Here is a 19,353-nt window from a genome sequence, read left to right on the forward strand (position 1 = left end):
GTAGTGAAAATATTCTTAGGACCAGCTGTGGTAGAGGCAGATCTCTGTAAGTTCAAGGCCAATCTGGCTACATAGTGAGTTCCAGGCCAGCCAAATAAACAAATGAACACAAAAATATTTTTAGGACATCACATGGGATGAGTTATCAAAGAATGTTCTACACTGAATGGTTTTAAATCCCTTTTGCCTCCTCTTTCCCCTTTCTCCTCTCCTCTCCTCTCCTTTCCTTTTTTTTTTTTCTTTTTGAGATGGGGCTCATGTAGCCCAAGTTGGCTTCAAACTCACTATGTAGACTTGAACTCCTGACCCTCTGTTTTCACTTCCTGAATTCTGGTATCATAGACAAGTGCTGACTCCACCTGAATAATTTGAAAGAAGCAAGTTTGGACTCCGCGTCACATTCTAAATGTGGCTCTGGTGCTGTAGACAGACAGATATATCTGTTTGGGAGAGCTTGATAACTGGAAAGTGTGAAGCGAAGCCAGAACTATTTGTGGAGTTTGTAAAATTCCTGCCTCCAGTCACTAGAGAATAACAGGACCTTTCTAGTCATCATGAATTCACTGGAATTTGTACATTCTTCAGGCTTTGTTGTTTTATGTTGATAAAGAACATTCTATCAATATTCAGCTAGCTGCAGAGAGCAGCAAATATACGGAACTCCTCAACAGAAAGGAAGGCTCACTTCAGGGGAGGTTTGGGAAAGGCACCATGCAGTCTGGCCTGTGTCTGTAGTCCTGGCTGATGTAGGGTCACTTGGGTCTAGGAGTTGGAGACCAGCCTGGGAAATTCAGCGCCTTGATAATATTATCCCAGACCAACTTGTGTCCTGGGTTTTCTGCCCATCCATTTTCTGCTGTGAGTTTTGTCCTCCAAGTTGAGACTCTGTGTGGCAACATACCTAGACACCATCTGCTCACAGGGCTGTCCAAAGGTGAGAAGGGGTTGTTGATTCTGCTGTCTCCACGTGTTCCTTTCCCTTGAGCCCTTAGTGGGCCTGACTTATCACACTCATGAATCAAGGTTATGCTGACTATGATGAACGCACTATGACTGGATTAACGTAATCCAGCCCCCTCCCCACCATGGTGTGAACATCCCTTTCAAGCTTGTCAGTTTCCAGTACCTACCAGAATTGGTCCTGCTAGCAGAGGAAGGGATTGTCATGTTAGAGTGAGGAGAAATAAAATCAGGGTGTGCTGATGATAAACCCAGTGTATAAAGCACTTGTTAAGGACTGGGGAGATGGTCCAGTCAGTTAAGTGCTCGCAAGGACTTGAGTTTGAACCCTAGAACCTACACAGAACTGGATGTGTTAGCACATGGAGCATGGGCAGGCAGAGATATGTGGATCCCTGGGATTTCTGACCAACCAGCGTAGCCTGCTCAGTGAATTCCAGGGCGAAGAGAAAAGGTAGATGGGTCCCAAGGAACACTTGACTTTTGTCTAGACGCCTGTGTGTACACGCTCATACACGTGGACTGCACATTTATGCACATGTGTGAGCTCACATTTGTAGTACTGGCTCCCCTGAAAGTGTCCATTATTTTTTAGGATAAAGTATAATTCTACAAGTAATTGGCATCATATATTTTTGTTGTTGTTTTGTTTTTTGAGACTGGGTTTCTTTGTATAGCCTTGGCTGTCCTGGAATTCAATCTGTAGAGTCTGGCCTCGAACTCACAGAGATCTGTCTGCCTCTGCCTCCTGAGTGCTGGGATTAAAGACGTGGGCCATCATGGCCCAGGAAAAAGTTGTTTTTAATAAAGGCAGTTATAACAGTCAGTGAATAGTGCCATTACCCCAACTTATTTTTAACATTTTTGTGTATGTACGTGTGTGTTATAGTGCCAATTAGAGGTCAGAATTGTGAGAGTCAGGGCTCTTCTTTCACGTGGGAGATCTAGGACCCAACTCAGGTGGGCCGGTTTGGCAGCAAATGCCTTTATCTGCTGAGTGGATTCATCAGTCCTTTAAAAGACATTTTTGTATTTGACTACTAGAATGAAAAATGTTTGTTGCATAATGACAGATGAATGTTGTCACCAAGGGTTGGTTACACAGTGCCGCCCCCACTGACATATGAACTCACGTCTCATGCACTTTCAGAGTGCGATACAACCACGGAGGAACCGGCATAAGAAAAGCAACTGTGTGGTGATTGGTGGGTTCCGGGTGTGACGGTTGGCAGGAAAAGACGTATGTGGTGGCTAATCGTGGTTGTCAGCTCTGCCACATCTGGAATCAACTAAAACCCAAGTACCTAGGCAAGCCTGGGCCACAGCTTGTTAAAGCCACTTTAAGAAATCCCGTGTGTGTGTGTGTGTGTGTGTGTGTGTGTGTGTGTGTGTGTGTGTTCTATCAGTTCTGTTGCTCTGGAGAACCCTAATACAAAGTAGTTATAGTTGGCTGTTTTCTTAATTCTACATAGTAAAACACTAATCTGAAGGAAGGAGGGACAGAGAGGGAAGAGTGGAAGAGACCAGGTGTGGGCCAGTGGTTAGCGTGTCTGGAGTTGAGGACTATGACTAATCCACGTTAAGAATGCATAGGGCTGCTTTATGTCCGAACCTCGGCCACTGCTCTGGCGGGGTCTGGGCGGCAGTGCGTCCCGCTGGCCGCTAAGGGGCGCGCGCTGCACGAGTGGGCGCAAGGCCTTAGCTTTCATCTCCGCGTGGAGTTTCGTTTCTGCATCTGGGATGCAGAGAGAGGCTGCTGCAAGCATGCACAGCTGCGGCAGGGGACCCGGGGTCCCTCGGGAGGCCTCCGCCCTGTGCGGCTGTGAGAGGAAACAGCTGGCAGCCCTGCAGGCCTCGGTTTGACTTCCCCACTTTAATCCCAGAACTGCCAGAACATGCGCGCCCTCACTCGCCAGTGGACAAACTGGCCATATCTGCCCCAAGACAGGTTTCGTTTGGCCTCAGCTGTATTTCTAGAAGGTTTCTTTGGCAACGTTTCCAGATCGGGAGATGCTTAGCTAGAAAACCCACATTTCCAATTTTCTGGGTCACTGGGGCAGCTGGCAGCAGTGAGCAGCTGGCAGGTGGCAGCCCCGGGCCAGCTGCCACCTCCAGAGCAAAGCACCCAGCAGGCAGGGTCTGCTGGGGCTTAGAGAACTAATCCAGGCAGCCCTCCTCCTCTAGAGGTAGCCAGTTCCTTTTTTTTTTTTTTTTTTTAATTGTACAAGTGTATGTGGAGAATATCTGCTGCATCTGGGGGTCCTGCCCCGTACAATTCCTAACAGTACCCATGAAGAGGTTTGCACCATTGGTGTTTGCTACCGGTGGCTGGCCTATATGAACTGTAAGGTGATAATACCATATTTCTCTTTTGTTAAGATTTATGTTTATTTTGTGTGTAAGTGTTTGCCTGAATGTATGTCTGCACTGCATTCATGCAGTGTCAGAAGAGGCCAGAGGAGGGCATTGGATTCCCCAGATGAAACGGTAGTTCTAGGTAGCTCTGAGCCGCCGTGTGCACACTGGGAATGGAACCAGGTCTTCTGCAAGAGCAGTCAGTGCTCTTCAGCACTGAGCCGTCTCTCCAGCCCTGGTAACACATACTTCATACATGCACCGAATGTCTGCAGCCCTGCAGTGCCTCTTCAGGCCATGACTCAGCCACCAAAAGAGGGGGGGTGGTGGTGTGAGCAGGCCCGGAAAGACCTGCTAAGTGTGCAGAAGTGGGCTTCTCGTGTTAGCAGCCACCTTGGGCCCCTGGTGTGAGCAGACCCTGGGTCTCTGTTTCCCAACTTCTCATGAAGAAGCTGGACTCTGCTGTCCTGTCTGGCCTCAGGAGACAGCCAAGCCTGGTGTCAAGCACCAGCACTGTCTGTCTGTCATCAGTCTCATGTCCTTCTGGTTTCCTTCTTGGGCCTTGTAGGCCTTACTGCCAGCCTGTCCAGGGTTGGTGCCTTCTCTGAAGGGCCTCAAAGGCCACCGGTTTTCGGAACCCTTTCTGAGCAGCACAGAACTCCTATTTGTAACAGAGGCTTGCCATGGAGAGCGTCTCCCGACCTTATTTCCCCTACACACACGTGGCCCTGCCTAGCTGTGAAAGTAACCCAGCAGGAGGCAGGGGAATGCTCTTGGTTTACTGTGTAGCCCTGGCTCCACTGGAACACACTGTTTAGACCAGGCTGGCCTGGAACTCATAGAAATCCTCCATCTCTGCCTCCCAAGTTCCAGGATTAAAGGCATGCACCACCTCTCCTGGCTCTGGTTAGGCTGCTGCTGCTCTGTGGGTTTTTGTGTGTTTTGCTTTTTTAATTGAGACAGGAGCTCATGTAGTGTTCAGGGTGACACTGAACTTTATGTAGCTGATGATGACCCTGATTGTGATCTTACAGTGTTGGGATGACAGGTGTGGGCTGCCATGCCAGGTAGGGAGGTGGCCTGGGATCCCTGACAGCCAACGGGCCACTTCAAAACGCTGCTGCTTGGCCACACTTCTCAGCTCCTTCTCCCCTGGTCAAGCCCTCCTCAGACTCATGCCCAGAAAGGCCTCTTCCAGTCCAGCAGCGCCTACCACCCGCAGAAGAGCACATCTTGGTTGTCGGTGTGCCTGGGGCCTTCTACCCAGCTCGTATGCCTGCATGGCCACATCACCCCATGAGCAAGGTTTTAGAAGACCCTCCCTTGCAACACATCTCTCTTTTCTTGGATAGAGTTGGTCAGCACACCCAGGGCACCTTGGTGGATCAAGGGCTGAAGCACAATGGCCACTCCAACATACTCAGCCTACTCTGTCCCTACCGACTCTCAGCTTCCATTGGTGCCCCCGCCACACGTAATGAATGCTTCCCAGGAACTCACCAGATTCTTTTTTTCTTTTCTTCTTTTTTTGGTTTTTTGAGACAAGGTTTCTTTGTGTAGCCTTGGCTGTCCTGGAACTGACTCTGTAGACCAGGCTGACCTCAAAACTCACAGAGATCTGACTACCTCTGCTTCCTGAGTGTTGGGATTAAAGGCATGTGCCACCACTGCCCAGCATCACCATATAAGGGTTCTGTCCTGTGTTCACATTGTCCAGGTGTACTCCTGAAAATTACACCAGATCCCATGTTCTAACTGGAAAAGAATTTAAGGTCCAGGATAGTAAAAGTCAAAGCTGGACATGGTGGTACACAGCTAGAATCTTAGTACTTGGAAGGTGGAGGCTAGAGGATCAGGAGTTCAAAGTTCACCTTTGCCTACAAGGCCAACCCAGAATATATAAGTAAGATTCTACCAGAAACAGGGAGATGTGTGTGCCTGGGAACGTAGCTCAGTTGGTAAAGTGGTTCCCTAATGTGCACTGAGCCCTGGGTTCCATCCCCAGCACCACAGAAAGCTGGGGATCTTGGTACACACCTGTAATCTTAGCACTGGGAGGTTGAGGCAAGAGGATCAGAAGTTCAAGGCCAGCCTTAGCTACAGTTCAGTTTGAAGCCAGCCTGGGAGGGAGAAAAAGGAGATAGGGCCTTTAGCATGGAGTACACACAGGGTTGAATGTGTAACAAACACAAGCTAGCATAGAAAAGTCTGGTGTTACAGACATCTAATTTAATAAGAAATCCTGCTGCAATTGACTGATGTTTTATTACCACCCCCCCCACACACACACCCCGTGACAAAGGCAGAGAGACAGGTACCGGAGAAACAGAGGAGCCACACAGTGTTTCTGCTCCTCACTTAGAACAGAGGGTCTTCAAAACCAGATTGACAGGCCAGATAATTTAGGGTCTGCTTCTTCTGTGAGGACTCTGGGTGGTCTTGGTCCTGAGGGGTATGAAAAAAGTCGAGTCTATGCAGGTGGATCCAGAAGTCTCTCCACTGTGCTCAGTACAGTTCTTGGTACCTGAGAGGTGCTAAGAGCCCAGAATGGAGGAATGTTCTCTGAGGCAGACTGGAAGGAGGCTGTAGCTGCTTGATGCTCAGGAGCCCAGTGTTTCGGCAAAGCTAGGCAAGGTACTGGCCTTGTCACCTGAGCAGTCCATAGCCATGCCTGGGATGAGCCTATATCCTGCAGATCCTTTGGAGGAGACCAGAGGCTATGGCCTTGTCAGGCAGATGCATCTTGAGAGAGAAATGGAAAGTTAGGTCACCTTGCCAGGAACAGTGTGTGTGTGTGTGTGTGTGTGTGTGTGTGTGTGTGTGTGTGTGTGTCTGTCTGTCTGTGTGTATGTGTATGTGCCTGAGCTCATGTGCATGCATGCAGGGGAGGGAGGAAAAAGGAAGATCAAGGTCAGGCATCTTCCTCTAATGCTCCCCATCTTATTTTTTGAGACATGGTGTCTTGCTGACCCTGGCACTCACTGTCTAGGGCTAGGGTGTCTGGCCAGAAAGCTGCAGGCATCTGTCTCCACCTCAGTGCTGGGATTGCAGATGGATGCCACCAATATTCGATTTTTTACATTGAGTGCTGGGGATCTGAATTCTGGCTCTCATGCCTGCACAGCAAGCACTTTTCTGACTAAACCCCAGCCTTCTAAGTATGTTTTTAAGAAGGAAGAAAAGAGGGGAATGGAGAGATGACTCTCTATGTTATGTTCCCAGCACCTGTGCCAGCTGGCTCACAACTGTCTCCAACTCCAGAGTATCAAATACTTTCTTCTGTCCTCTGAAGGTATCTACATTCACACACAGGACTCCCCACTTAAAATCTTAAAAAAAAAAAAGGAAAGGAAAGGAAGTTGTGGCTTGAAGAAAAGAGTGAATTAATCAACAGTTGTGTTGGTTTGGGCTTTCTGAAACCTCCCAGTATCTCTGTGTTTTGAGACAGGATCGCAAAGTGGGGGCTGATGGCCTTGATGGTCTTCCAGCTTTGGTCCCCACTCCTGGGACTACAGGCATCTACCACTAGCCCCACAATTTCACAGTTGGTTTTTAAGAACACAGCTTCGTGTGGTGGTGCATGCTTGTAAACCTAGCACTTGAGAAACTGAGGCAAGAGGACTGCCCAAAGTTCAAAGCCAGTCTGGGCTACACATGTAGACCCTGGCTAATCCCATTAAGGATGTATATCGGGGTCACTTTGTAAGGGCATTCGTTATAGCAGTATTTAGTAACAACAACAAAATTAAAGTCAAAACCTTAAAACTGAGTAGGAAAAAGGGTGAGTGATCCCATCACTGAAAAATAAAATAAAGATTGAGACTTCCTCATGACACCAGGCAAATGTCTGACAGCACATGATGAAGTGTCGAGGAGAAAAAGGCAGGCTTGGTTCCATGTTTAGAGAGAGGGTCTCACTATGTAGCTCTGTCCTGGCACAAGCTATGTAGACCAGGCCAGCCTCGAGATCCACAGAGATCCACCTGCCGCTGCTTCCCAATGTTGTGATTAAAATTGTACACCACCATGCCCTTTCCTGGTTCTCTTTATATACGTATATTTGCATGTCCCACCCCAGCCCAAGAGGAGGTACTGGATGGAGATCAGGCACTACTGGGCTTGGTGCCACACACCTGTAATCCCATGACTTTGGAGGCTGTGGCAGGAAGATTGCAAGTTCAGACCTACTCTAGGCTTTAATAAGACTGTAAGAGAAAAGCAAAACTGAAAACTTTGCCTACATTTTGTAAGAGTTCTGAGTTTTATTGTTACAGGACGCTTATTGCAAAAAAGCCCAAAATGCTTGCATAATCTCAGCACTTGGGAGGCAGGGGCAAAAGGATCAGGAGTTCAAGGTCATACTTGGTCATACACAGAGCATCCCAGGGTGTATCTCTGGGCATGTAGCACTGGGTAAGAAGGCAGGCAGGGCCCTTCGGTTCCACCCTTCCGTCTTCCGTACCCTGCCTTCCAACTCTACTTTGGCTCTTGGTACCAAGACAGCCCCTATTGCTGAGCCAAGGACAGACCTCCCACCCTGTGTGCCCTGCGTCCCGATGACCAGCGCTTACCTGTTGACTGAGTTATGCAGCTGATCTTGTAGGACAGCCACAAGCTTGCCAGGCAGAGGAAGCTGGCCAGAAACCCAAAGACCTATAGTGGGAGAAGAAAGGGAGCTCACACCACAGGGCCATCGCTCTGCTTTTCTTCTGTGTCCTAGGAAGAAGCTGGGGAGCCATCTGACCCAGCCACCTCATCCCCACTCAGTTAGCCTCGGGCCTCTGGTCTCCTCATCAGGCCCAGGAGCCAGGTCTCTGGGTTTCTAGCCTTGTCCTTTTTACTTTGGGTAACTATAACGCCCTGACTTGGGTTTGTATTTACAACCTAGTTGGGGCCAAGCCACTGGACCTCGATGATCCCAGACCAATAAAAATGAGAGAGGTGGTATTGTAAATTTTAATTTGGACTTAAACATTGGAACGTTCCTGCAGATTATGTGGCTAGCTAGCATCATTGGGTTTCATTGGTAACGGCTTCTGGTCTCTGCCAGCTTTATAGTCATGTCAGAGCTAAAGCTGAGACCTTGGAGCTCAGCTTTATGTCTGCACATATTTAAATAATGACAGTAAAGTAAGTCAGGGCCAGGCTCCTACCCTTTCCGGGGTCCATCTAGTGCAGGGTTTGGGGAGGGTTGAACTTGACCTAATAGGCTTCTCAAAGATGGTTGAGAGAGAGTAATCATGGCCCTGGTGTCTTGGGAACCATGAGGCTGGTAGCCATGGATCCTCCTTGGACCCTTGGACCCTCCAGTAGCCACTGAGGAGTAAGGACACATCTGCCAGGTTTCTAAGCCTTCAGGCAGCTAACTCTTTGAGCCTACAATCCCCCAAGGTGAGGATGGTGTGCTACCCCTGCCCTTCCCATTTCGTAGCTAAACCAGGAGAGGGACAGGAAGCTACCTCTTTTGCTTAAGACCCCAGAGCACACCAGGGCCAGGTACAGTGTCTGACCCTGGGCAGTGGGCTCCAGAACTCATGCTCTGCTAGCCCATGACCCAGGTGTCCTCAGACCCACACAAAGGCCTTGGGTCACCATGCTCCCACTAGTGCTGACACTGGCCAGCAGCTGACATTGGATAGGTATGTCCAGGAACAGCCAGATGAAGGGTAGAGTTCCAAAAGGGTTTGGTGTTCATTCCAGGCCCAGCTCACTGGTAGAGGTACCCGGCTGTCCCCAGCAGCCTATGCCCAAAGGCCCTCTCCTTGGCTCTCTTTGTACAGCTTGTCTGAGCCACATAATAGCTGGCTAGAGCCAGGCCTTGCTTCCCATTGTCTATTCTGCACAATTAGCACATTACTCCCCCAGTCCCCAACTGTCTGCACTGCATAATTGAACAGTTTATTATTACATCCCTACAGAATACTAGTCTGCACCACAGTGCCTTGTTTGTTTGCTAATTGTCACATGGGCCCTGTCCTCCTCGCCTAAGGTAGAGGGCTACTTTCTCATGAACAGGGACCTCATTTTGTTTTATTTTTCTGGCTTCCTTGTGGTGTGATAAATGTTAGCTACTGGGGTTGAGAGACCATGGGGCTGACACAGTTTATGCGTGACCTGATTATAAAACCCAGTGGGAATTCCTTTGCAAAATATAGTGTGTGTGTGTGTGTGTGTGTGTGTGTGTGTGTGTGTGTGTGTGTGTGTGTTAGTGGTTGGGGTGGGTGGATTCCTGGACTCTTCCTCCAGCATGTACTATTGCCAGGCAAGTAGCAACCAACCTGCAGGTGGCAGCCACCTGTCTGCTCAGAGGTCACGTGGAGCACTGTTGAGGGTGCATTGGGGCAGCATTGTTTACAGGCTTGGCCACCCCTCTGCAGTGATATTTGGTCCCCACAGTGTGGACCTGAGCAGAGAGTCTGTACGAGGGAAACACCAGGGGCAAACTGGATGACAGGCCATGGTCTGGAGAATTCTGGTGATAGCTGTAAGTGAGACTCGCATAGACCTTGAAACTCATTTTAGAAGTCTTAGCCCAGTTGGTAGAGTGCACCAGCATGCACCAAGTCCTGGGTTCCATCCCCAGCACCACTTACACCAGGTGTGGTAGGTGTTGCATGCCTTGGATCCTAACATGGGGGGGCCCCCCCGCTAGAGTCAGGAGAATCTCAAGATAAAGGTCATCCTTGACTATTAAGTTGGAGGCCAGCCTGGGCCACAAGAGACCAAGTCTTAAAACAAACACAAAAAAATTTCTTGCCTGGGTACTGGACTAAAGTCCACTCAAATAAGAAGTTGGCAAAATCACGAGTCAGACCACAAGAGTCTGTGGACCTTGTGGTAAAAACGTTTCAACCATGCGTCTGTATCTGTATGCACTTCTGTGTGCTCATGTGTGTCCCACAGTGCTGTATTTCTGCACATTCTAGCTAGCTGTATATGGCTATTGGGTGCCCCTTCCGGTCCTGAATACTGTTAAAACTAAAAATGGGGACTGGGTTCAAGCTCAGTTGGTAGAGTGTCTGCCTCCCACGCAGGCAGCCTAGGATGCTATAACCCTAGAAATAGGGAGGTGGAGGCAGCAGGATCAGAAGTTCGAGGTTATCCTAGCTACATCATGAATTTGAGGTCAGCCTTGGCTACATAAGAGTCTGGGGTTTTTTTTGTTTGTTTTTGTTTTGTTTTGTTTTTGTTTTTGTTTTTGTGACAGGGTTTCTCTGTGTAGTTTTGGTGCCTGTCCTGGATCTCGTTCTGTAGACCAGGCTGGCCTCAAACTCACAGAGATCCACCTGGCTCTGCCTCTGGAGTGCTGGGATTAAAGGCGTGCACCACCACTGCCCGATCTGTATTTTTTTTTAAGGTATCTGAGCAGAGTGGTGAATGCCTACCACTCCAGTACTCAGGAGGAGACAGAGGAAGGCAGATGCAGGAGGATCTCTAAGTCTAAGGCCAGCTTGGGCTACATAGTGCATTCTAGGCCACCCTGGGCTAAACAGTGCATTCCAGGCCAGCCTGGGCTACCCATTGAGACCCCAAAGAAAAGACAAAGGACTCATGGCAGACATCACTAATTGATCTCAGCACCCTTCCCTCTAGAAGCAAAAGAGATGCCCAAATACTTCTCTGCCGTGAGTATATGCTCAGAGTAGGCATGGGGATTGAAACCCCTTTGCTCTGATTTTTTTTTTTTTTTCAAAGGCAGTGGCTGTAAGGAAGATAGGCCCAGAGATAGGCTGTGAAGAGTAGGCCCAGCTACTACTGTAGCTCTAAAAGTTTGTCAACAGCCCTTCAGTCCACCTTCCCAGACCCTCTGACACGAGCCCAAGTGTCAGGCTCTTCAGAGAGGCCGATTGAGGTAGGCGTGGGTTCTAAGAAGAAAGGTCCCCAAATCAACCCCTTCCCTGACCCCTATCAGGAAGAAAGGAACTCAAATCTGAATTGGTTGCTAAAAGCATCTCACCGCTCCCGCTACCGGGCCACTCTGGTTGTAACTCTTGGAGGCCGCCACGATGGAGGCAATGAGAAGAAGCAGGGTGCCGATTAAATAGTGCAGCAGTTCCTGGACCAGGGCAAAGGAAAGAAGAGATGTGAGTGGAGAGCTCGCTCTGGTGCAGTGAGGTAGAGACAGCGCCACTTCTTTGCCTTGGAACACTTAGGCGGGAAGAACTGCATGTCTGTCAGTGTAGAAAGCTGGGCCAGAAAGCCACACTGGAGAGAAAGGAGAGACTGGGAGAGCAGGAGACACAGAGAAAGGAGGCATCTCTGGTGAGCCAAGCTATTCACTGAGAACTGCCTGGTTCCCTCACACACACACACACACACACACACACACACACACACACACACAGGCACTTGATAGATTAGGTTCTCAATCTGATGATGGATATCTATAAAAACTCATACCTAACCTCACGTCAACATGGAAGGCACATGCTTCCCTTCAGAGATCACAGTGGTGACACCTGCTCTTGCCCCTTCGGTTCAACATCCAGCCGCTCTGTTCGGCCAATTCTCCACAATAAAGAGAGGCAGTCAGATGAAAAGCATCTAGATTAGTCAGGAGACATGAACCACTGACATGTGTGGACTGTGTGATCTGCTACATGTTGGACTCTAAGGATCCACTAGGTCCCTGTTAGAACTGATGAATTAGCACATTTATGCTCAGGTAGAAATCAAGGCACAAAATTAAGTATATTTTTCAGGTGTGGTAGCACATACTTAACTCGGGAGGCAGAGGCAGGAGGATCTCTGTGAATTTGAGGCCAGCCTGGCCGACACAGTAAGACACTGTCTTCAAAACAGATCCTTCTGGTTTATCTTCTCAGCCTCTGCCACAAGTGCCACCATTCAGCACTCTCAACGGTGTACACACTCACCATCCTTACCAGCTCCTTCCTTCAAGGCTGGTCTTCCCACACTCCACACACACAGCAGATACACGCCGAAAGGAGCCCCAGCCTTCTAATGCTGGGAAGTGAGTTTGAGAAACCCTCAGGCGGCCAGCAGAGATGTATACCAGGCACTGAAGAGTCAGGGTCCAAGCAGCCATGTCCCAACCCTTGTCCCACTCCTACAGGCTAATTCTGGGGCCAGGTCTCCCTCTTACCGACAGGGGCCAGCTGATGCAGGTGAGCACACGGTAGAAGCGGAAGAGATGGACCAGGTAAAAAATGAGAATCATTATCAGGTCACAGATGGTGACCACTTCAAAGAAGCTGTACGCGCCATAGTCGATCCGCAGAGAGCTTCGCACACAGATGAAGGCAATCAGTAGGGTGACCTGTGGCAGACATGGGGATGTTGGCACACTTCTGCCCAAGACAGTTACCCAGTTAGACAAACAGGAAACCAGCTGAGCTGTCCCTGTGTCAAGCCTGAGTTGATACACTGCTACAATCCAGGTTATTCCCACACAAATTGGCTGGGATGTTGGAAGAACTTGCTTTCACATAACACAGGCTTTAAAAATATACTCCGGGGGAGCCAGGGCTTATGCATTAGCTAAAACTAATATTCAGCTGTTTCAGATGGCAAAGATAGCAACTCATCCATTGTCTTTATCAGTGGACAGCAAGTTATTATTGATTAACGTGTTGGCGTACATGATCCAATTGAAGCATTCAAGAATTCTGCCAGATAGACAAAAATCATCCTTTGTCATATAGGGAAATGGAGGCACACTGAGTCACTAATTAGTTCAGCTAGCTCAGCTTGTAGGCAGTAACATATTTGGATCAGTGTCTATGTACACACACACACACACACACACACACACACACACACACATGCACGCACACGCACAGATGCACACTTGTATGTATATGTGTGTGGAGCCAGAGGCTGACTTCCCATATCCTCCTGAATGCACTTCACCTTATTCTTTGAGACAAGGTCTCTCACTGACCTTGAAGTGCCCCAATTCAGCTAGTCTGGCTGGGCAGCAAGCCCTAGAGATTATGTGTACATGGCCAGCTTTTTCACATGGGTGTTGGGATCCAAACTCAGGTCCTCATGCTTGCCTGACTGAATGAGCCATCTCCCCAGTCCCCTGCTCTGCCGCCATAGCCCTTCTTCAGGAAAAGCCCACTTGAGAGAATCTAGTGTTCACAGTATTCAGTGTGGACCTGGGTGGCTCCAAGAAGTTTCTGTTCCATCTGTCTAAGGAGTCAATTGTCCTAACTGGTAGAAAGAAACAAGACACTACCTGCCTCTTTGAGGCAGGATATTGCTAAGAGTTTGAGGCCAACCAGGGCTGCACAGTGAGTTAGGGTCAGTGTTAGGCACATAGTAAGACCCTGTCTTAACACAAAATAAATAAAAAGAGCAACAACAGAGCATCGAGTATTAAAAGCCTGATGGTTGGAATTGGTCCCTGGGACCCCCATGGCGGAGAGATGGGACTGGAGTATACAAATTGTCCTCTGAGCCCGACAAACATGCCCCTGTAATAAACAAATAGGCAAATATAGTAATAAAAATGTTTTCAAAGAACAGTAACAAGAGCTGGGTGGTGATGGTGGATGCCTTTAATCCCTGCACCTGGGATGCAGAGACAGGTAGATCTCTGAGTTCAAGGCCAGCCTGGTCTATATAGTGAATTCCAGGACAGCCAGGGCTGCACAGAGAAACCCTGTCTCAAAAGGAAACAAACAAATAACAAGCAGACTTTCTTAGTCCATTTTCCCATTTATAAGGTAAAATACTCTGACATAAGCAACTTAAGGAAGAAGTTTAGTCTGTGTGGGATTTGAATGTATTTGGCCTCTATAAGTTCATAAGGAGTGGCACTATTAGGAAGTGTGGCTTTGTTGGAGAAGGTGTGGCCTTGTTGGAAGAAGTGTGTCACTGGTGTGGAAGCAGGCTTTGAGGTCTCATATATGCCCAAGCCATGCCTAGTGCCTCTGTTCACTTCCTGTTGCCTGCACAAGATATAAAACTCTCAGCTACCTCTCTAGCACCATGTCTGGCTGCACGACACTATGTCCCACCATGATGATACTAGATTGAACTTCTGAACTGTAAGCTACTCAATTAAATATTTCCTTTGTAAGAGTTGCTGTGGGGGGGCTGGAGAGATGGCTCAGAGGTTAAGAGCACTGACTGTTCTTCCAGAGGTCCTGAGTTCAATTCCCAGCACCCACATGGTGGCTCACAACCATCTGTAATGAGATCTGGTGCCCTCTTCTGGCCTGCAGTCATACATGCCGTATACGTAATAAATAAATCTTAAAAAAAAAAAAAAAAGAGCTGCTGTGGTCACAGTGTCTCTTCACAGCAATAGGAACCCGAACTAAGACAGTCTGGCTCACAGTTCAGTGAGCCAGTTCAGTGGTGTAGTCGTTCATGGCAGTGAGCTCAGTGCAGCAGGATCTTGAAGCAGTTGCTCACCTCTCATCCAGTCAGGAAGCAAAGGGATGGATCTTCCCAGCTCCTGTCTCCATCCATACAATCCAGGGTCCAACCCGGGAACAGTGCCTCCCACACCGGGCAGAAGTTCCCGCTTCATATGTGTGGATGTGTGTGCACAGGTGTGAACATATGGCACAGTGCAAGTGTGGAGGTCAGAGGACAAGGGTCAGGGGTCATTCTCACCCTGCACCATATGAGTTCTGGGGATCAGGCTTGGCTGTAAGAACTCTTACATGCTGAGCCATCTTGCTGGCCTTGTTGGTTTACTTTTGAGACAGAGTCTCATTATCCCAGCTGGCCTCCGATTCCACCTCCTGGACTGAGATTACAGGCATGTGCCATCACATCCAGTTTTATGTGGTGCTGGGGAATGAACCCAACTCCTACTTTTTCGGGGGTGGGAAGGGTTGAGACTATCCTGGAATGTGCTCTGTAGACCAGGCTGGCCTCAAACTCACAGAGATCCACCTGCCTCTGCCTCTGCCTCCTGAGTGCTGGGACTAAAAGTGTATGCCACCACTGCCCAGCAAGGAATAGCCACTTTAAAGAGACTTGTTTATTTATTAATAATTTACTTATTTGTATTTTATGTACATTGGTGTTTTGCTTGCATGTATGTCTGTGTGAGGGTGTTGAAACCCCTGATGCAGGCGTTATAGACAGTTTCCAGCTGCCATGTGGGTGGGTGCTGGGAATTGAACCCGGGTCCTCTGGAAGAGCAGCCAGTGCTCTTGACTGCTGATCCATCTCTCTAGCCCCAAGAGACTTGTTTTTTTATCAGTTTGAATTATGTGTAGGTGTATGTGTCTGCATGTGGATATGTGCACATGAGTGCAGGTGACTGAGGAGGCCAGAGGGATTGGATCCCCTGGAGCTGGAGTTACTGCTGATTGTGAGCCACCTGACCTGGGGCTGGGAACCAAACCTGAGTCCTCTGATAGAGCAGTAAGTGCTCCTAACTGCTGAGTCATCATCTCTCCAGCCCTGGAACAGGCACTTTAAAAAAAAAATATTATTTATTTATGTGTACATGTGTGTTTTTCATATATGTGCATGTATCTAAAATTAGAGCCATCCCCTGAATCTGGAGTTACAAACAGTTGTAAGCTGCTGATGTGGGTGCTGGGAATTGAACTCGGGTCCCCTGCAAGAACAATACATGTTCTTAACCACTGAGCCATCTCTCCAGCCCCAGAACAGACACTTTTAAAATAGGCCCTGGTCTGTGGTAGTGCAGGGCAGACAGATCTCTAAGAATTCAAGGCCAACTGGGTCTACAAAGCAAATCCAAACCAGCCAGAGATACATACTGAGACCCCATCTCAAAACAAACAAAACAATAGAAAACAAAACAAAAAATAAAATAAAACAAACAAACAAAAAAACATACTTGGCATGTTTTGAAAGTAATGTATGAGTTGTTATGGGTTTTGTGTTTGACTCTTGCTCAGAGTGGAGGAGAATGATGGGCACAGGTGAGGAACACACCTGACAGCTGTACCTGGGGTTCTGCCTGATGATGTCCCAGGGCCAGAGATACCATGGGGACAGGCTTAACTGAGCCACAGCTGATGCTATTGAGAACCTTGTCCCAAGGATGACACCACAGCCCTGAGTCGGGAACCAGTGAAGAACAGTGTGGTAAATCCCCACCTCTGGGCCACAGCCCTGGTGGGTGAGAGTCCTACACCCACATGCTGCCTGGAGGCAGGCACCCAGGCCTATAGAACTGAGCTTCTCTGTGGGCCAATGACAGCTGCTGATGGTATTCAGGAGCAGCAGGAAGACATACCAGCATCTTCTACACTCTCATGTATGCTTCCATAGGAGAAGATGGATCTAGTATCAAATACTCTCACACACTGCACTTCTTAACATTAAATGTAACCTCTCCTGGGACTGGTGAGATGGCTTAGTGGATAACAGTGACTGTTGCCAAGCGTGATGATCTGAGTTCAGTCCTTCAAACTAAGCCCGGTGGCTGTCCTTTGACCTCCTCATGTGTACTATGGCAGGTGTGTGCCCACATACATATTACATGTGCACACAAAATAAATAATGAATAAATAAAGAGACACAGAGGATGGCAGGTGTTTGAGTTTGCTGTAACAGTGCATTTTACCTCATTTCTCTATTTTTCCTCCAGACAAGGATCTTATGTAGCCCAGACTGGCCTGGAACTCACTAAGTAGCCAAGGATGACCTTGAACTCCTGATCCTCCTAGAGTACTGGCATTACAGGCTTGTATGACCATACCTAGTTTTTGCAATGCTGGGGATCGAACCCAGGACTTCTTGCATACTAGGTAAACACTCTACAGGCTGAGCCACATTCCCAGCTGTCCCTATGAAGAGGTCTAACTTAGCATTAGTGCAGCCGTGACAGGCTGCAGACTAACAATGCTGGGACTCGGCCTCACCGTTACAATAACTGGGAAAAGCTACAAACTGTACCCTGTGGGGGACCAATCAGAATTGAGACAAATAAGTACTAGGTGCTCCAGAACATTAAGGATAACTTACATCACTTGTATATAAGTTACTAATTTCCTTGCAGCAACACCAGTACCAATCCCTGTTTGACAAGACTTCTGTGCCCCACTCCTGCCCAGTCAGGAGTTCAACCCCCATCTGAACCCAAAATTCCACTACTTCGAATCCTTTCCTCCTTAAAAACCCTGCCATAACTGAGCTCAGGGCTCTCCCTGATCCAACCACTGTGTCAGAACGCACGGACAAACCAAGCTCGAGCTTGCAATAAAGACTCTTTGCTTTTGCATATGAACTCAGACTCCTGGTGGTCTCTGGGGGGCTTATGACAGGCATAACACCTACACTTTTTACTCCAAGCTACCATCCTGTTGGATCTAGAACAAGAGACTCTGGGATAGTGTAAAGCCATTCCAGTCACCCCACTGAAGGCTGCCCAGAGGAGGTGACATCAGCCAACCCTGACTCTCAGCTGCTCAGACTCATGACTTACAGGGCTGGCCTTTGAGAGTCCTGTCCAGCTGGCAGTAAGTACTTACTGGATGTCATTAAGATATTTTAGGGGTGGGTGGGGTAGAGTTTAGACAGAGTTTCTCTGTGTAACAGCCCTAGCTGTCCTGGAACTCACTTTGTAGATCAAACTGGCCTTGAACTCACAGAGCTCTGCCTGCCTCTGCCTCCTGAGTGTTGGGATTAAAGGCGTGCACCACCACTCACCTGGCTAAGATTTATAACTATGTATTGTGCAGCAGAGCTAACTGATACATCTGTTTTCATAACTGGCTTGGCTTCAAGGTCAGACTACCCTTGCTTTTAGTAAGGGAACAGGAACACATTTATGCTAGGTGTAGTGGCTCATACCTTTAATCCCAGCACAGCCTGGTCTACAGAGTGAGTTCCAGGACAGCCAGGGCTACACAGAGAAACCCTGTCTTTAAAAAACAAGACAAAACAAAACCAAACCATTTATTTGGTAATTATTCATTGAGTTCCAACCACACCCCAAGTTGCAATCCTTGTCAGTCAAGACATAAATTTACACGGAAGGGAAGCATGGTGGCCCTTGCCCTTAATCTCAGCATAGGCAGAGGCAGAAGGATTGTTTCAAGTTCAAGGCTAGTCAGTGCTACAGAGTGAGACTGTCTCAAACCAAAACTAAAACTAAACTGCCAAACAAACAAAAAACCAATGTTGGGACTGGGATGCAGTTTGTTTGGCAGAGTGCTTGTCTGGTGCTCACAAAGCCCTAGGTTCAGTCCTCAACACCTCATAAACCAGGCGTGGTGGGCCAAGCCTAATGCCAGCATTTGGGAGGGGGAGGGGAGGATCAGAAGTTCAAGGTCATTTTCTTCTCTTTTCTTTTTAAGGATTTATTTATTTATTGTGTATACAGTGTTCTGCCTGCATGTATGTCTGCATTGCCAGAGGAGGACACCAGATCTCATTATAGATGGTTGTGAGCCACCATGTGGTCCCCAGGAATTGAACTCAGGACCTCTGGAAAGAGCAGCCAGTGCTCTTAACCTCTGAGCCATCTCTCCAGCCTCATTTTCTTCTACATAGTGAGTTAGAGACCAGCCTGAGACCCCGTCTCAAAAAACAAACCGGCCACGCAGAGGTAGGCCGATCTCTCTGAGTTCAAGGCCAGCCTGGTCTACAGAGCGGGTTCCAGGATAGCAAGGGATGTTACACAGAGAAACTATGTCTTGAATAAATAAAACAAACAACTGGCTGATGAGATGGCTCAGCAGGTAAATGCACTTGCCACACAAGCCTGATGACAGAAGTCCATCCCAGAACACGTAAAAATCGGAAGAGAGCTGACTCCACATGGTTGTCTTCTGACCGCCAAAACGTGAGCCATGGGACACAAGCCCATGCACACACTTACATATATACATGATAATGATAAAGTTTAAACAAACAAACACCAAAGAGGCCACGCTGGCTTCCATGTAGCCACGGAGAGTCTTCAGGAAGCTTGGACAAAGAGCACATGCTGGGGCTGGCACTTTGGCCGTACCATGGGAAATCAATCCTTAGAGAATCAGCGTGACTAGTCAGACCTTGTTAAGAGGCCTGGCATGCAGCCTTGGGCAAGTGCCAGAAGTGTGTGCCTGTCAAGTCTCACAATGAGGC

At 48.3% G+C, this 19,353-nt stretch overlaps 1 protein-coding gene across 1 annotated transcript in view; it reads right to left on the bottom strand.

The window, feature by feature from the left end:
• Window positions 1-5,539: 5,539 nt before the first annotated feature.
• The window catches only part of Cmtm7 (CKLF like MARVEL transmembrane domain containing 7), a 29,503-nt gene continuing 15,689 nt past the window's right edge, over window positions 5,540-19,353 (bottom strand). Inside the window, exons 2-5 of the mRNA XM_036193191.1 lie at window positions 12,422-12,595; window positions 11,273-11,371; window positions 7,887-7,968; window positions 5,540-6,057 (exon numbers count right to left, since the gene is read on the bottom strand). Coding sequence (XP_036049084.1) covers window positions 6,044-6,057; window positions 7,887-7,968; window positions 11,273-11,371; window positions 12,422-12,595 — 369 coding nt within the window. The 3' untranslated portion in view covers window positions 5,540-6,043. The remainder of the gene's footprint in view (window positions 6,058-7,886; window positions 7,969-11,272; window positions 11,372-12,421; window positions 12,596-19,353) is intronic.

This window comes from Onychomys torridus, chromosome 7 (assembly GCF_903995425.1).
Source record: "Onychomys torridus chromosome 7, mOncTor1.1, whole genome shotgun sequence".
NCBI lineage: Eukaryota > Metazoa > Chordata > Mammalia > Rodentia > Cricetidae > Onychomys > Onychomys torridus.